Source organism: Acomys russatus, chromosome 5 (genome assembly GCF_903995435.1).
Source record: "Acomys russatus chromosome 5, mAcoRus1.1, whole genome shotgun sequence".
NCBI classification, from domain to species: Eukaryota; Metazoa; Chordata; class Mammalia; order Rodentia; family Muridae; genus Acomys; species Acomys russatus.
Window position 1 is genome coordinate 6,708,061 of NC_067141.1, and position 16,425 is coordinate 6,724,485.

General features: G+C 43.8%; 1 protein-coding gene across 1 annotated transcript in view; it reads right to left on the bottom strand.

Moving 5' to 3' along the window:
* The window catches only part of Xpo6 (exportin 6), a 98,468-nt gene that overhangs the window by 33,961 nt on the left and 48,082 nt on the right, over positions 1–16,425 (bottom strand). Inside the window, exons 8-9 of the mRNA XM_051145203.1 lie at positions 15,629–15,755; positions 6,230–6,339 (exon numbers count right to left, since the gene is read on the bottom strand). Coding sequence (XP_051001160.1) covers positions 6,230–6,339; positions 15,629–15,755 — 237 coding nt within the window. The remainder of the gene's footprint in view (positions 1–6,229; positions 6,340–15,628; positions 15,756–16,425) is intronic.

The window sequence follows — 16,425 nt, forward strand, 5'->3', positions numbered from 1 at the left end:
GAACAGCCCCTCAGTCTAACTGTATTTGGGGCAGGGTCGATAAAGAGGTAAAAAGGGTTGAGTTTAGATCTTAACCGGCAGCACTGGTGTCCTCATAATAGAGAGGCTCCTCTGAGCGTAAATATTATATTTTATTTTATTTTATGTGTATGGGTAGGTGTTTTACCTGCATTTAAGACTGCCTACCACGTGCATGCCTGATTACCTAAGGGGGCAAAAAAGAGAGCTCAGGTTCCGCTGGAACTGAAGTTACAGATGGGTGTGAGCCACCATGAGTGCAGGCAATCAAATTCAGGTTCCCTGAAAGAGTAGCCAATATTCTTAACTGTCAAGCCATCTTTCCAGCCCCTTAAGGAATTTAAAAGAACTAAAAATCAATCAAGCATATCCAGATAACAAAACTGAACTGGAAAACACTAACAAGGATATATGGGAAGTCTCCAAATATTTAGAAATTAAACAGATTTTAAAGTGAAATTTAATAATAATTTAAATAAAATTTAATAATAATTTAATTAAGTGACATGGTATATATTAAACTCTTGATAAAGCTGAAGTAGTGCTTAGGCAGAAATATATAGTATTAAATGTACATATACTGGGCTGGGGAGATGGTTCAATAATTAAGAAGGCCTTGCTGCTCTTGTATAGGACCCAGGTTCAGTTACAAGCAGCCACATGGCAACTAGCAACTGTCTATAACTTCAGTTCCTGAGAACACAGTGCTCTTCAGGCCTCCTTGGGCATCACACATCTGTGGTGCACAGACAGACAGGCCAACACTAATACACAGAAAACAAAAACCTTTAAAACAACACATATGTATAAATGGAAAAAAAACTCTAGTAGACACAAACTCAGCTGCACAAAACTAGCCAAGTTAAAGCAACTAAAAAGTAGATGCCCAATAAATACAAAACAAGCAAAACGAGTCAAGATACAGAAGCGAATGGAGTTCAAGTCAGTGACTGCAAGGAATTGATACAAAATCCTGGATACTCTGGTACATAAATATCTTCTGGTAGGGGCTACCTAGCTACTGCAACTCTGCCCTATATCTTGTTAACGCTTTTATTAGCACTGCCCAGAGTCATGTAAAACTGCAGCACTTCCTTCTTAAGAAGAATAGCCACTTTAAAAAAAAAAACAGTCTAATTTAATGACATTCAAATTCCTTGAGTCAGTAGCCAGCACTTTGTGACAAAACAGTTTACAGGACATGACACAATAACTTTAGGTTGCTTTGCTTCCCACACTGGTTTCTTCCTCTTCCTGTAAAACCCAAATTTTACACAGTGCCCAACCCCATTGATGAGCACCTTCCCCCACCCCCCAAAAAAAAGGAAAAAGAAAAAGAAAAAGGGGGGGGGGGGACAGGTAGTGAACACTTTTTTGGTGAGCACTAACTGCAAGCCAAGGCCCCATATCCTCCACAGTGTGAGGAAGATACAACTACTTCCAGAACAAAGGAGCATGCGGAACCTCAACAGTGGGCTCTCTATGCTACTATGGAACTCATGCACAGGACAGTCACCTCCATCCACAATTCTGATACAGACACTTACCTTAACACTGGCCCAAGTCCTGAAGTCCCACCAGTTCTCAGGCAGAAACTTGAACATTCTCACAAAGCAAGGAACATGCAGTTTCCAAACTCCAAGGACCACAAATAAATCTGAGTACCTTTGTGCTTCAAAGTCTGTAGCCTACAATGCCACTTCGTTACAACAAATAGTGCAAAACTAAAACACAAGGGACAGGAACTGAGCGCTGCCTTTGTGACTTAACCACACCTATGCTTCCCATTTGAGACAGCAAGAAAACCATTTCTGACTACTTCCTATAGACCCATCAGCTTTGAAGTTCCGGCTTAAGCCACAGATGTGATTCTAAAAGCATGCCTGTGCTCTGAGATGACAAGCATCCCATCACATTTGCATCGCATAGTGAAAATAAGTATGGTGATTGGCAGCACTAATGCTTTTGTTCAGCTGCTCATATAAACAACCCATCTCTGATACACTAGACACAACAGTGACTTCCAAACCTTCAAATCCTTAACTTAAAAGCTTCTATGCTTAACATACTTATAGAGACACATAACGTAAGGGATGACGTAAGGCCAAGGCCAGTGCTCTTCCTGTAGACTATCTTGGTGCTGTTCTTTCCTCTCCACTCCTTCAACCACTAGAGTGTTAAGCAAGAAAAATAGGTTCTAGGAAGTGGCTACTGTTTAACATAAATCAGTCCAGCTTTATGGACTTCATTTTTCTGCTTTGTTACATATACATATTTAAAAAATAAATCACAAGGCTGGAGAGATCGCTCAGAAGTTAAAAAAAATGGACCTGAGTTTGTTTCCTAGCACCGACAAGCAGTGGTTTACAATTCCCTGTAACTCCAGTTGTGGGGGGGTCTGACACCCCCTTAGCGGCTCCCACAGACCAGAGGGGTCAAGTCTGTGACACCTCTTCTAGCTTCTATGAGCACCTGCACACACGTGGCACACATACTCTCACACACACAATAAATGTCAAGAAGGTGGTGAAGAGATGGCTCAGCTGTTCAGAGCATTGCTGTTTCAGAGAGTGAGTTCAGTTCCCAGCACCTACATGAGGCAGCTCAGCTTCAGGGGAGCTGACATCTCTGGCTTCCACAGGCACACACACATGTACATACTAATCAGACACATAAGTAAAAATAGATATTTTTTTAAAGTCATGAAAAATAAGGTTTAATTTAGAAAAGGTAAAATTATCGATGAGAAAATGTCCTAGCATTTAAAGGAGCCAACCAGAATTCCTGAGCACTGTGCTATCAGACGGCGGGCTGCTGTGTAGAAAGGGCAAAGGGACTTTAGTTGTCCATGGTCACCACCACAGTCAAGTGGCAGCAGCATTTTACATTATTTCTTTCCTCATCATCACTATCCCATCAGAGTGTTTAATACAGATCAACACAGTGTCTATGTTTTATATGCATGACTTTCAATCCTAACCCTCCTACAAGATACCCATTGTGCAGGCAGAAATGTGTCAGCCCCGCACCTGACCACAAAGAATCCTTGAAGCAGAAGAAGCAGTTAAACTCCCTACATCACTGTCCCACCTACCGGTGCAAACAATCTCCAGTAACCTGTACTTTTTAACACTAGCGATCTCCTCAGTGGTGTCATGTCTTCCACACCTTCTGTCTGCACTGTGATTTAAAGAGCATTTTTATAGTAATCACTTTTCCAGTTCATTCTAAACCATAAGATATAAAAGAGAATCTATCACTAAACATAAAAGAGTGAGGCGCACTCCCCAAACCGAAAGGTATGCCTGTTTGGTGTACAAGAGACGCATTTAATGAAATGGCTTTTCTTTGAAGAATTGCATTCAAAAACAAAACTGTCCAAGCATGTCACCAGAGCTTCTACTGTGTAAAAAGTTTTCCGCTACATGAACACACTCTCCAGCCATACCGCCCTTGACCCAACACTAAAGCAACTCAGAAGCTATTCTGCAATCAGAGGGTGCCTGCAAACAAAAGAACAAAAGTTTAAACTTGGAGTGTATTTACTTTAAAAATCCACAAAACCTTAGCAATGAAAGCGTTCTTCTAAGAGACCTGCTACAACCTCTCTTCCCAGGAGGAAATGTCCACTTCCTCCATTTGGCGCTACTCTCGCGGTTGGAAGTGCCTGCAGTGACTCACACACGGAAGGAGATGTGCTGCCAAGAGCTGGGTCCTGAGGGGTAACAGTTGGGTAGGTTACTGGAGGCATGACCTGGAAGGGCACAGCTTGGCCCTGGTTTCTTCTTCCCTCACCTCTTCCCTGGCCACTCAGGGGTGGTCAGCCTTGCTCCGCCCATGCGTCCCACCACTATGTTCTGCCTCACCGAGGCCCAGAAACAAGAGAAGCAAATGACTATGGAATGAAACCTCTGAACTCAAAATATACCTTTCCTCCAGGCATTCACTGCAGTGACAACTGGCTGGCACAACTACACTGGCACCATTTACTATCCACTTACAACAAGCCAAGCATTCTAAATGTTAGCTCTTAGTCTCAACAACTGTCACTAACAAACAAAGAAACAAAACCTTCCCGAAGAAATTTACCTAAGTACAACCAAGTACAAACTACAGAGTGAGCTTTCAAAGCCCCAAAGCCCGGGCTACTACTAAGGCCATGTCCTGGTGACCACCGAGACCCCTCTTGTCAACACTCTGCAGACACAGAAGCTGTCGCGAAGCGTGGGGGGGGGGGGTCCTGCAGCCTCTCCCCTAAGTTAGGCAGAATGGCACCTAGAGCTGAAGCCCATTTGCAAGTGCCCGTCAAGACTACTGAATACACTGAAATGTAAGACTCAGGGTTGGCACAATGGAAAACAAACAGGATGCAATCTTTGGGCCTACGGGCTACACAAGAGAACATATAAAATGCTAGGGTTTACACTGCTAAGAAAAGCTGATATTTAACTTTTTCTGTGTGTAGATCCTGCCATTACCTGCTAGCATGCTAAATTCTCCCTGGCCCATGGCATGAGCATTATACTGGACAAGAAATAAGCTTTCTGTCTGTAAAGCAAGAAAAACACTCTCCGTTTTCTATATTTAAAAAATATAATTAAGAGCTGAGCATAGTGGCATACACCTTTAGTCCCTGCACTCAGGAAGCAAAAGCAGGTAAATCTCTGAGTTCTAGGCAAGCCTGATATACAGAGTAAGATCCTGGACAGCCAGGGCTACAGAGTGAAACCCTGTCTCAAAAAACCAAAACAGCAGCAGCAGAGCAGCAGCGGGAGGAAGAAAGGGGGGGGGGGGGGGCGGAGAGGAAGTGGCAGTGGTGGTGGTAGTGGCAGGTAGTAGTAATAAGTAGTAGTGGTGGTGGGAGGAGGAGGAGGAGGAGGAGGTGGTAGTTGTTGTTGTTAACAGAAGTGGGAAGACCCACCCTAATTGCTAGGGGCAGAGTTCCTGATAGAATAAAAAGGAGAAAGAGAGTGGAGGACTATCATTCTCTGTCTCTTTCTCCCTCCCTTCTCCTCTCCCCTCTCTCTCTCTCTCTCTCTCTCTCTCTCTCTCTCTCTCTCTCTCTCTCTCTCTCACACACACACACACACACACACACACACACACACAGAGAGGGATGATCTGTTTCCTCACATATTGAGACAATAATAAGCCTTGTGTCTTTGTTACTGTTCTACGGCTATGAGGAGATAGTTATTAATGCAACTTTCAAAACAAAGCACTCAGTTGGGACTTGCTTAGTGTCAGAGGTTAGTCCATGGCCATCATGGTAGGGAGCATCTGACAGGCAGGCGTGGTGCTAGAGCAGAGGCTGAGAACTCAATCACTGGGCCTGGCATGGGCTTCTGAAACCTCAAAGCCATCACCAGTGACACACCTTCTCCAACAAGACCTCCCCACCTAATCCTTCCTACAGTCCACCAACCGGGAACGAAAGATTGTTGGGTATTTTGCCCTGGCAAGGAGAAAGTCTATTTGGTACTTATCTCTGAAGCAGAAGATTTTTAGTTTGTGCTCCTTTTGCCTCAGCCTCCATAGTGCTAGGACCTCCAGTGTGCTCTATCATGGCCAGCTCTTTTCCTAGTCATTTGTTTCATGCCAAGTATTCATTAAATTAGAAAACTTTAATACACCAGGCAGTGGTGGTGCAAACCTTTAATCCCAGCACTTGGGAGAAAGAGGCAGGCGGATTTCTGGTCTATAGAGCAAGTTCCAGAACAGCCAGGATTATACAAAAAAATCAAAAAACAAAATTTAAAAAACCTGTCTTGAAAAACAATCAATCAAAGGGGGGGGGGGGACGACGGACGGACACAAAAACGTGACACGTCTCAGAGTTTAAAAACATAAAGAACCTTGAGTTTCTTCTATGTCCCTTATAACTGTGAGATCAGCCCTGTGTCTCCTATGCTCCAAGCATTCTACACTTGCTATGGGTCGTTTTAAACAAATCCTACGTGTCATATCACTTCAACCAATAAATACTTGATGTATCTCTAAAACTAGGGCCTTAAAAAACAACCACAAAAGCATTATCATACCTAGAATTTTAACTGTGTGTTACTTTTTAAAAGAGAAAATGGTCAGACAGCATTACTGCCTGGGCTTGACTCAGCTCTCCTTGAGCAGGCCCAGGAGCATGGCTGCCCCTTGGGGCACAAGAATAACTGGCAATAGAAACTCTCTCTGTTTATCAGTGTTGTAAAGTTACCTGTTGAGAACTGCTTCCTTGTCTCCCAGACGACTTTTAATTTTACTTGTCAGATAGTCCAAAAACAGTGTCCAGATATCCAAACAAGAGAAGTAACCTTCATGAGTGGGCTATGATACAAAAGAAATCCAGATAATACAATTACTTAATGCAACTGTTGTGCTTACAAACACATACACTAGAATGGCAAAGCCAAAGGCCACAGTCCCTTCTCCACTACAGACTCTCAGTCAGCCTTTACCAGTGAAGCCTATGTAACGTAAGGAGAGAGGGCACCACGGGACACTTCCTGAGGAAGCTGCTGTGGAAGGCCTACAGAATGTGCCAAGGAAACTGCCTGCGCCTGTGTGCAGCGGCTCTCCACAACCCACCCATTTTGTATGACCTCTGAGGAAGAAACCTGAGCTCTAGAAAAAGTGTTCTAGGTCATCATCAGAAGTAGGCGCCTCTGACCACAGCCTTGTCCTTTTTACTACAAACTATGATAAAATCAAATGTAAGTCAGAGTGCCTCCAGAGGCAGCAGTCTACACATCTGACCATAAGAAAAGTAACAATGGCAGTTCTTTCTACACAGAAAAGTGAAAAGAGCTGTTGAGTATCACCTCGGGGGATTATGCTATTAGCAAAACCCCAGTGTCAAACAGGCCAATAGCAACCTCAAGCCAGGAGCTGACAAAGACAAACAGACAAGGAGAAAAAGCAAGTTTTTGTGGGGCCCTAGTACCTGGCCAATCATCCTTAGCAAATTTCTTAAAAGCCTCGAGAGACTAGTCATATGATATCTAGGAAGCACATTTTCTTTCCGATTAACTCCTCCCCCAAATCTCTAACAGATAAACTCAAGCTCTGGTCACCTACACGAGTCCTTTGATGCTGCTAGCTGACCATTTCACCATGGCCCCAGCACACACACATTTGGGGGAAGGTTTGACAGAACAGGCCTATACTCTAGCTAATCAGAGAGCTAAGGAAGAAGGCTCTCAAGATCAAAGCCTTACTGAGCCAAAGATTAAGCCTGAAGTCAGCCTAGGCAGTTTAACCAGACCCTGTCACAAAATGGAAACTGAAGCAGGACTTTGGATTGGGGTAGAGGTTGGTTAGCAAAATATTTTCCCTCCAAATTCAAGGCCCTGGGTTTGACCCCTAGCAGACCCTAAGTCAGGCGTGATGGTACATATATTCCTACAATCCTAGCTCTCCAGAGGCAGAGCAACAGAACCAGGAAGGACCTTAAGGTCATCCTCCAATACATAGCAAGTTAAAGGACAGCCTGAGGTACATGATCCTTTTAAAAATAAAATAAATAAAAACACATCACAAAACAAAACAGAAAGAAAGGGTTAGGAGTGTAATTCAGTGAAAGGGGGTACCTGTTCCTAGCATGTGTGAGGCCCTAGGTTCTATCCTTGGGATGAGAGATGGCTCAGAGTAAAAGTGATGGCTATGCAAATCTGACCACCTAAGTTCGATCCTTCAATCCCATAGTGAAAGGAGTAGAGATTTTCAAAAGTTGTTCCCTGATCTTCACATGTGTGCTGTGCCATTGCATGCTCACATCCCATATACACATATACAAGAAATACAAAATTAAGTAAATTTTTAACTTTTTAAAAGAAAATACAATAGCCTTTTCCATCAGAGTTAGCTTTTGTCAACTTGACACCCACTGGGAAGAGAGCAGCTCAGCTGAGGAACTGCTCCGTCATGCTGAATCTGTGAGCACATCTTTGTGGCATTTTCTTAGTGACTGATCTAGAAGAGCCCAGGCCACTGTGGGCAGTCCCACCTCCATGGGGAACAAGCAGCTTTCCTCCATAGTTCCTGCCCTGACTTCCCTCAGTGATGGTCTGTGATTGGGACATGAAAGTCAAATAAACCCTCCCTCCCCGGGCTGCCTTTGGCCATGGTGTTTATCACCGCAACAGAAAGCAATCTAGGACAAGTGGCCTTCTATTTCTGAAATCCAAAGTTTTCAATGACAAATAAAGAATTTTCTCAAGGAATAACTAATGAATACAATACAAGGAGCTGAAGTCTCAAACAGGAAAATTAAAAATTAAAAAACCCACTATGGCTGGGCGTGATGGCGCATGCCTTTAATCCCAGCACTCGGGAGGCAGAGGCAGGTGGATTGCTTCACAGCCTGATCTACAAAATGAGTCCAGGACAGCAAGGCTACATAGAGAAACCCTGTCTCAAAAAACAAAAAGAAAAAAGAAAGAAAGAAAAGGAAAAGAAAAAAACATTAGGATGCTAGGTAAGTTTTCTCGTTCCTAGAGCCCCAACATTTGAGTCTGAGTCAAGAGGGTTACCAGGATTTCAAGGTCAGCAGGGGCTCAAAGTAAGATCTTGTCTTAAAAGAATAAAAAGTAACATTAAAAAATTAAAATAAGCCACTAGGGCTGTAGCACAGCAGAGCATGTATCCAGCCTATTTATGACTCTTGAGTTCCAGCCCCAGGATCACAAAGAAACAAGACACTAAAAACCATGCAGATTGCAACCTTACAACCTAAAGAAAGCTAATACCACCCAAGATTGTCCAAGCCATGAAACAAACCCAGAGAAGAAGCAAGTAAACTGAGTATCAAGCCATGGGGAACTAACGCAGAGTTGGTTGATCGGCCCCTGCAGCTGCCATACGATACCTGCAGTCTTGTCAGAGCACTGGCTTACCAAGCTTCCCTCAAGTAAGTCACCTTACTGTCTTTTCTCAGTTTGGGAATACCCACTGGTCCCTTCAAAAGAACATGAGTGATCAGAAGCACATGGAAATGCTTTTTAAAAGCCACTATAAACAAACAAACCAACCTTGTGGCTTTGCACCTACATACATATTACACTCATGAATGTGCAAGACCATGACTAAGGCTAGAAATAGGGCCCCTTCTACCCATCACTTTTGCATCTGACTGGCCACTGTGAGAGGCCTGCGCACGGCTTGCAGGCTGCCATGTAAACAAAGGGATAGATGACCTGACTTTCGGAATCACTCAGATTTTCATAACACGCCCTGATCCATTTATTAAAAGGAACTGTATCCAGATTTCCTTTTTTGATTCTATGGCTGACCACACACCAGTCATGCTTCTCAAATGCTTTAGAGTGGTGATTCTTCATTTGCACTGATCATTATAGCAGCCTTGGAAAGTGAACATTTGTTTCTTCATATTTTACAATTTAGAAACCCAAGTCTCAAAAGTGAAGTTGTCCGCCCAAGATGGCAGGACAGGGGCCAATGAGAACTTCCGCTTCCAGTCCATTGCTGTGCCACCCCAGGCACTGCTTTGGAGGAGGGACAAAGGAAACAAGCAAGGCCATGAGGGATCTGGTGAGAACACAGTGAGATAAGGGGCTGGAAGACAGGAATCTCAGGCTTACAGAGTTACCCCAAGAGGCACAACAGCCAAGGAAAGTCACAGTGGGGACGAGTGTCTGGACTACAGCAAAGCCCAGACGGAAGAAGAATGCAGGAAGGGAGCGGAAAGGAGACGCAGCTGCACAGATTCTAACACCAGCCCTTGTCTTTTCAAAATGTTTCATAGTGCCAAAATGTCTGTACATCTGAGAAAAGACAAAACTACTAAGTATACTCCAAGATATAGTCTAAGCAAGAAGCCTTTCCCACTCCATAAATAGGAGGCTACGGCAAAGTAAGAGCATTCTGTTCATGAGCATACAAATAGAAACCCTGAAGATTCCTTCTTTGTTTTCTTTTTTTTTTTTTTTTTTTTTTTTTTTTTTTTTATTTTTTTATTTTTTATTTTTTTTTTATTAATTTATTCTTGTTACATCTCAATGTTTATCCCATCCCTTGTATCCTCCCATTCCTCCCCCCCCCCATTTTCCCATTATTACCCTCCCCTATGACTGTTCCTGAGGGGGATTACGTCCCCCTATATATTCTCATAGGGTATCAAGTCTCTTTGTGTAGCCCAGGCTGGCCTCGAACTCGTGATCCTCCTGCCTCTGCCTCCTTCAGCAAATCCTACCGGCGTGTGCCACCACTACCGGCTTGTTTTCTTAAATAACCCCAAAACTGCACTCCACCCTGATCCTGAGTACGCCATGTATTATATGGCGCTCTTTTCCTCCTGTTATATGCAACATGATGCCATCTTGAAGTAGAGATTAATTTGCCCTAGGCCATAGTTAGGGTTTCTGTCACTGTAATAAAACAACATGACACAACAACTCGGAAAGGGAAAGGTTTATTCCAGCATACAATTCCCAGGTCACTCCCCTCCATCACTGAGGGGAGTCAGGGCAGGAACCTGGAGGCAGAAACTGATTGAAGCAGAGACCATGGAGGAAGGCTGCTAACTGGCTTGCTCCTCCTCACTTGCTCAGTTATTCCTTATCTACCCCAGGACAACCTAACCAGGTGGCACCATCCACGACAGGCTGGGCCCTACCACATCTATCACCAAACAAGAAAATGCCTCACAGGCTTGCCTACCTCAGTCCCATCTTATGAAGGCATTGTCTCAAGTGAGCTTCCTTCCTCTCAGATGACCCCAACTAGTGTCAAGTTGACCAAAACATAAAAAACTGGACAGCACAGCCTAGTAGGTGTTAGTTAGTTGATACACACCTAGTCACCTGGGAAGGAAGGAATCTCAAATGAAGAACTGCCTAGATCAGACTGGCCTGGAGCCATGTCTGTGAGGCATTTTCTTAATTGCTAATTGATGTAGAAAGCTCAATTCACTGTGAGCAATGCCATCCATAGGCAGGTAAGAGTGGGCTGTATAAGGTAGCTGAGCAAGCCAATATGCAGAATCCCTCTGTGGTTTTGCCTTCAGACTCCTGTATTGAGTTCCTGCCTTGGCTTCCTTCAATAAGACTATAATGTAGCTGGGCATAGTGGCGCACAGCTTTAATCCTAGCACTCATGAGGCAGAGGCAGGCAGAGCATTATGAGTTTGAGGCCAGCCTGCTCTACAAAGTGAGTCCAGGATAGACAAGGCTACACAGAAATCCTGTCTTGAAAAACAAACAAAAAAAAATTTTAATTAAAAAAAAAATATATAATCCAAATAAACTCTTTCCTCTCCATGTTGTAGTCATGGTTGTGGGAAAGATTAAGCTTTGTCACAGGAAGCAGTCTTGGCAGGCTTTACCCTTGGGGCACCCCATAAATACCTTGTACAGACTGAGTGGAACTATCCTGGGCCTGGAATTCAGGAAGCAGACCTGGGAACCCCAACTGGGCTATTGTTTTTCTAATTGACCCTCAACGGGAGAAGGAGACCGCCCTTCCCACGTGACTCAGGCAGGCGGGGAGGAGAGAACAACAGGTTCAGCCTGGGCTTGAGCATGCATGGAGCAGCAGACAGGCTGGACCAGCTCGCGGGCCAGAGAGACACCTAAGGACCCATCCCGTGGAACGGATACCAGAAGATTCACTCTTTTGTCCCTTTAACCTTTTTTCCTTCTTGTGTAAGCTAGTTGGGTTTATTATACATAAAGTTTAATTATTAAGAAACAGAGCAACACATGGTGTTTATCATAAGAACAGAAAGCTAACTAGAACAGTAGCCATGGCTACAAATGAGCAGAACACTATAGTGACAGGTCCACAGCAATGGAGCTGTGGACATTCCTAAGAAGTTAAAGGGAAAGGTCACAGAATACTCTCTCCGGAGTCTAGCCATTACTCCCCTCTCACCCCAACAACTGCTAAAGATCTTGGGACATGCTAGAGTATAAAGTAAAATGCTAGCTGACGCGTCCTATGGTGCAGTTTCCATGAGGTCACTATCTATGATGGGGTTGGAGTTTACAGTGATGAAGAAGCTGTTGGGGGTCACCCATGTTCCTGTAAATAACCTCTTGTCCATAAATCTGTAATCAAGCCCAATAAATCCCTAATGTCACCAAACGGACTTAGGTGAAATCATAATTTGCTCCACTGTTGGGCTTTTTCTGGGGTGAACAGACATTTGCTCACATCTCCCCACGAAAAGTTACTGCTCTGCTCTGCCTCTCCTACAGTGAGCCAGCACAGAGCATCTGCCGATTCTCATCCTTCAGCCTGGTACTCAACATAGTCCAAACCTCTCCTACAGCTGGTCAGCTTGCATCTAGAAGGAAGGTTCTTTTATGGGAGGCCTGAAGAACAGTAGCGAGCTGACTGACTACAATCTCCAGGTAAATTAGGGAGGGACCGTGTCTTCTTGCTTCTTGACTCATTTGTAAATGACATATAAATATATGCAACTATCATTTCAGTTCAGTGGAAAATACATACAAGTCTACCAAGAGATACGCACTGGGGATGGCCCTGAATTATCCCCATTGTAGTCCATTTTCTGAGGTGAGGAAATTTAAAACTACAGAAATAAAAATGAGTTCTGCTAAGGTATGGGCTGAACAGAGCTTACACACAGAACTGGGTCCAAGTGAGTTGTAAGACATTCTGATCCTTCCTCCCATAGTAAGCCCTGTTTTGTTTTTTGTTTTGTTGTTGTTTTGTTTTACCTCAGCACTGGCTCTTTATCCCTTCTTTCTGCCCCAGTTAACCTACAGTCTCTACCTGACACTCCATTCAGCTTTCAAGTGCTCTTTTAGTGTCTCCTTTAGGATGTCTCTGAATCTGCCTCAAACTTTCCCATCGCAGCAGCTGCGTTTTTTTCCTCCATCCTCACCTCCTACAATCTCATCACTAGCTCTTCTATCCTCTGCTCACTGCCCTGGTGCATTCTACATGTTTTTCTTCTTGCTCTGCACACACGGGCCCCTCTGCCCTGACACTTTCTCAACTTGGCTCCTCCTCTATGACTTCCTGGTCCACTGTCTGCTCCTAGGAATGGTTCACTTCAGCTGCCCACCTCTAGGTATACCAGTTTTAGACGCCCTGACCCTCTTTGAGAAAGGCTGGCTTTCAGACCAAACTTTCTTTTTCCATGCACGTATAGCACTCCCAGCCCCATTACACTGGAAAACTATTTTTTCCCAAAAAAAAAAAAAAGAAATCAACTTTTTATATAACATGTCATAACTCACCCAGCAGTGTTATCTCAGGGAGATACTGGGACAATAGAAAGTAGAAAGAGCTACCTCATTATATCAAAAAGTATGTTCAAGTTTACGCCATATAGGCTGGTACATAACTGCAATCAAAGTCCCAGAGAGGCTGAGGCAGGAGGATTACCACAAATTCAAGGCTATCCTGAGCTATGTAGAAAGACATTATCTCAAAATAAATGAACAAACAAAGGATGGGGATGGTGGTACACAACTGTAATATCAGGACTCGGAAGGTGGGGGCAGAGGATCAAGAGCTCACAGTCATCCGTGGCTATAGAGCAAGGTCAACTAAATCAGTAAAATAGATTTCCAGTTATGAGAATACAATGAATATGAACAAACCACTGCACACAACAGACACACCTCAAGCACAATGTCAATTTAAAAAGCCTGACCAAATAAATACACATTCCAGAGAAACTCTGGGACAGGCAAAATTAGCCTGTGGTATTAATTCCAAGGCTGAGGCTATTTCTAGGGAGAAGGGAGGAGAGGAGTAGGGAAGGAAGCACAGGCACAGGGACTTTTGGTGGCTAGCACATTCTACTTCTTAACTTGGGTGGTGGCTCTGACAGCTGTGTTCATTCAGGGAATATTCATCAAACTGCGAGTGTGTGGCTGATGTGCTTCTTCTGTATGCATGCCGTTCTGCTTTGAATGAGAATGCCCCCATATGCTCATATATTTGAATGCTGTTTACTGGTTGGTAGACTGTTTAGGAAGGATGGGGCGGTGTGGCCTTGTTGTAGAAGGTCTGTCACTGAGGGTGGCCTTTAAGGCTTCAAATGCCCACAAGGTCCACTCTTGCTCTCTCTTTGCCTACAACTTGTGAATCAGATGTGAGCTCTCAGCTATTTCTGCAGGGCCATGCCTGCCCAACTGCCACCATGCTCTCTGTTTATAATAATCATGGACTCACCCTCTGAAACTGTAACCCCAATTAAATGCCTTCTTTTAAAAGTTGTCTTGGTCATGGTGTCTCCTGACAGCAATAGAACTAAGACATATACTTTAATAAAAAGTTTATTTTAAAACCACACATAAAGAGACAAAAAGAGAGTTTATCAGAGCAGGGCATGGTGGCGCACGCCTTTAATCCCAGCACTCGGGAGGCAGAGGCAGGCAGATCGCTGTGAGTTCAAGGCCAGTCTGATCTACAAAGTGAGTCCAGGATGGCAAGGCTACACAGAGAAACCCTGTCTCGAAAAACAAACAAACAAACAAAAAGAGAGTTTATCAGTGTTCAAAGCAGACTGCAGTGATGGCCACACAACACTCAATTCACTGAACTCTTCAAGCACAGTGAGGGGATTCCATGGCATATACAACTATACCTTAGCCAAGCACAGAGGCTCATGCCTATAGTCGTAGCACTTGGGAGGCAGAGGCAGGAAGATCTCTGTGAGCTCAAGGCCAGCCTGGTCTACAAAGCAAGTCCAGGAATAGCCAAGGCTACACAGAGAAACCCTCTCTCAGGAAACAAAACAAAACAAATAAAAACAAAAAACACCACCACAACAACAAAACTATACCTTAACAAAGCTTTTTAGTACCCTATGTGTCAGTTTATACTGTAATGGGTAATTGGGATGCAAATTCAGTAAAGACAAGCATTGTCCAGATGGGCTAGTACAAAACTATAATCACAGACCTCAGGAGGCTGAGGCAGGAGGGTTACCACAAATGCAAGGCCCACTCTTGGCTATGCAGAAGGTTACGTATCTAGCTTATAAAATCCAAAAGGAACTCAAAGAACCTTTGTTAAATGGGGACAAAATTGTGTAACATCCAAACTTAACTCATGAGTGCTCTACTGTACAGTCTTCTGGAGAACTTTACTATCAGCTTTGTAACAGAAAGAAAGCCCTTTATGTATTTAGGAACACACACACACACACACACACACCACCACCACCACCACAACAACAACAATAACTAATAGGAGAAAGGAGCACCCAGAATTTGAAAGAGAACAAGAAAGGGTATATGGGAGGGTTTAGAGGAAGGAAAAGGAAGGGGAAAATGATGTGATTAAATTATTATCTCAAAAAACCAACACCATTTTAAGGGCCCTACCCTCAGACTGTTCCTGTATACTGCTTGTCTAGCACAGCAATAGGATGAGACTGTGTAATCCAATCCTGGCTTCCCACAGACCTGCATGTCCCTGAGCACCTTGTTCCTGTCTGTCCACAAAACAGACTATATGCAAATATAGCGAGAGCCACAGTGTAGGGTTCTTACAAAGACTGAAGATAGCAACCTTCCTACAGTAAAGACTGCTGTAAAGGCTGGGGCGGCGTCTTTCTCCTAGCAATAAGAAGGAAGCCCTGTTTAGGAAAAGGAGGCCAGTTTGGGTGCTTTACCTGATGAAATGTGTACTTGAACAGAAGGGTCAGGAACTCCACCACAGGGAACTGGGAGTAGGACTCGATCCTTCTTAGGTGAACACTCACAAAGAGCCGCAGAAAGTCAGTAAACTTCTCAATGTAGCTACAAGAAGACAAAAGCTGACATAAGAAATATAGCCACCTTTTTAGAAGAAAACTTAAATTCAATCAAACTCTCAGTAGAAACTATACAAACATACATTTCCAGTTAAAAACACAAAGGCCTGCAACAATTACCTACGAGACAGGCAACCCTTCATTCCATTATCACCTGAAACACAGCAGAAAAGCAGCTTTAATCCTCAGACACTGTCTGCCCCGTCTGTTATAAACTCAAGCTTGTCTATGTTCTAACTCAGTAGTGTTAAGACCTAAAATTAACAGAAGGGAGTTGATGCTGAAAGATGCTGGGGAGAGATGACAGTATCTTCAAATCTGGCAAATCTAGAAAGGCCAGGTCTGCCTGGAGGCTGATATTAAGTTGAAATGCACTAGGCAGAGACAAAAGAGCAAATCTGTGGCAGAGGGGAAAGCATCTAGGTAAATATAAATGTAGTTCCTAATCTAATCAATGTGTGTCCTCCCCTCTGACAGCCAGAATAATGAAGAACTGTCCACCCACTCCACTCTAAAAGTGACTTCCAAATACAAGGGAGGAAGACTGTTAGGGCTAGACACGCCTCAGCAAGCAGTTCAGTCTGATGCTCCCATTTTATAGGTGAGGCTCCAAGAGCTAAAGTGACCCACAGGGTCCCGCAGCCACCTCCTGGCAG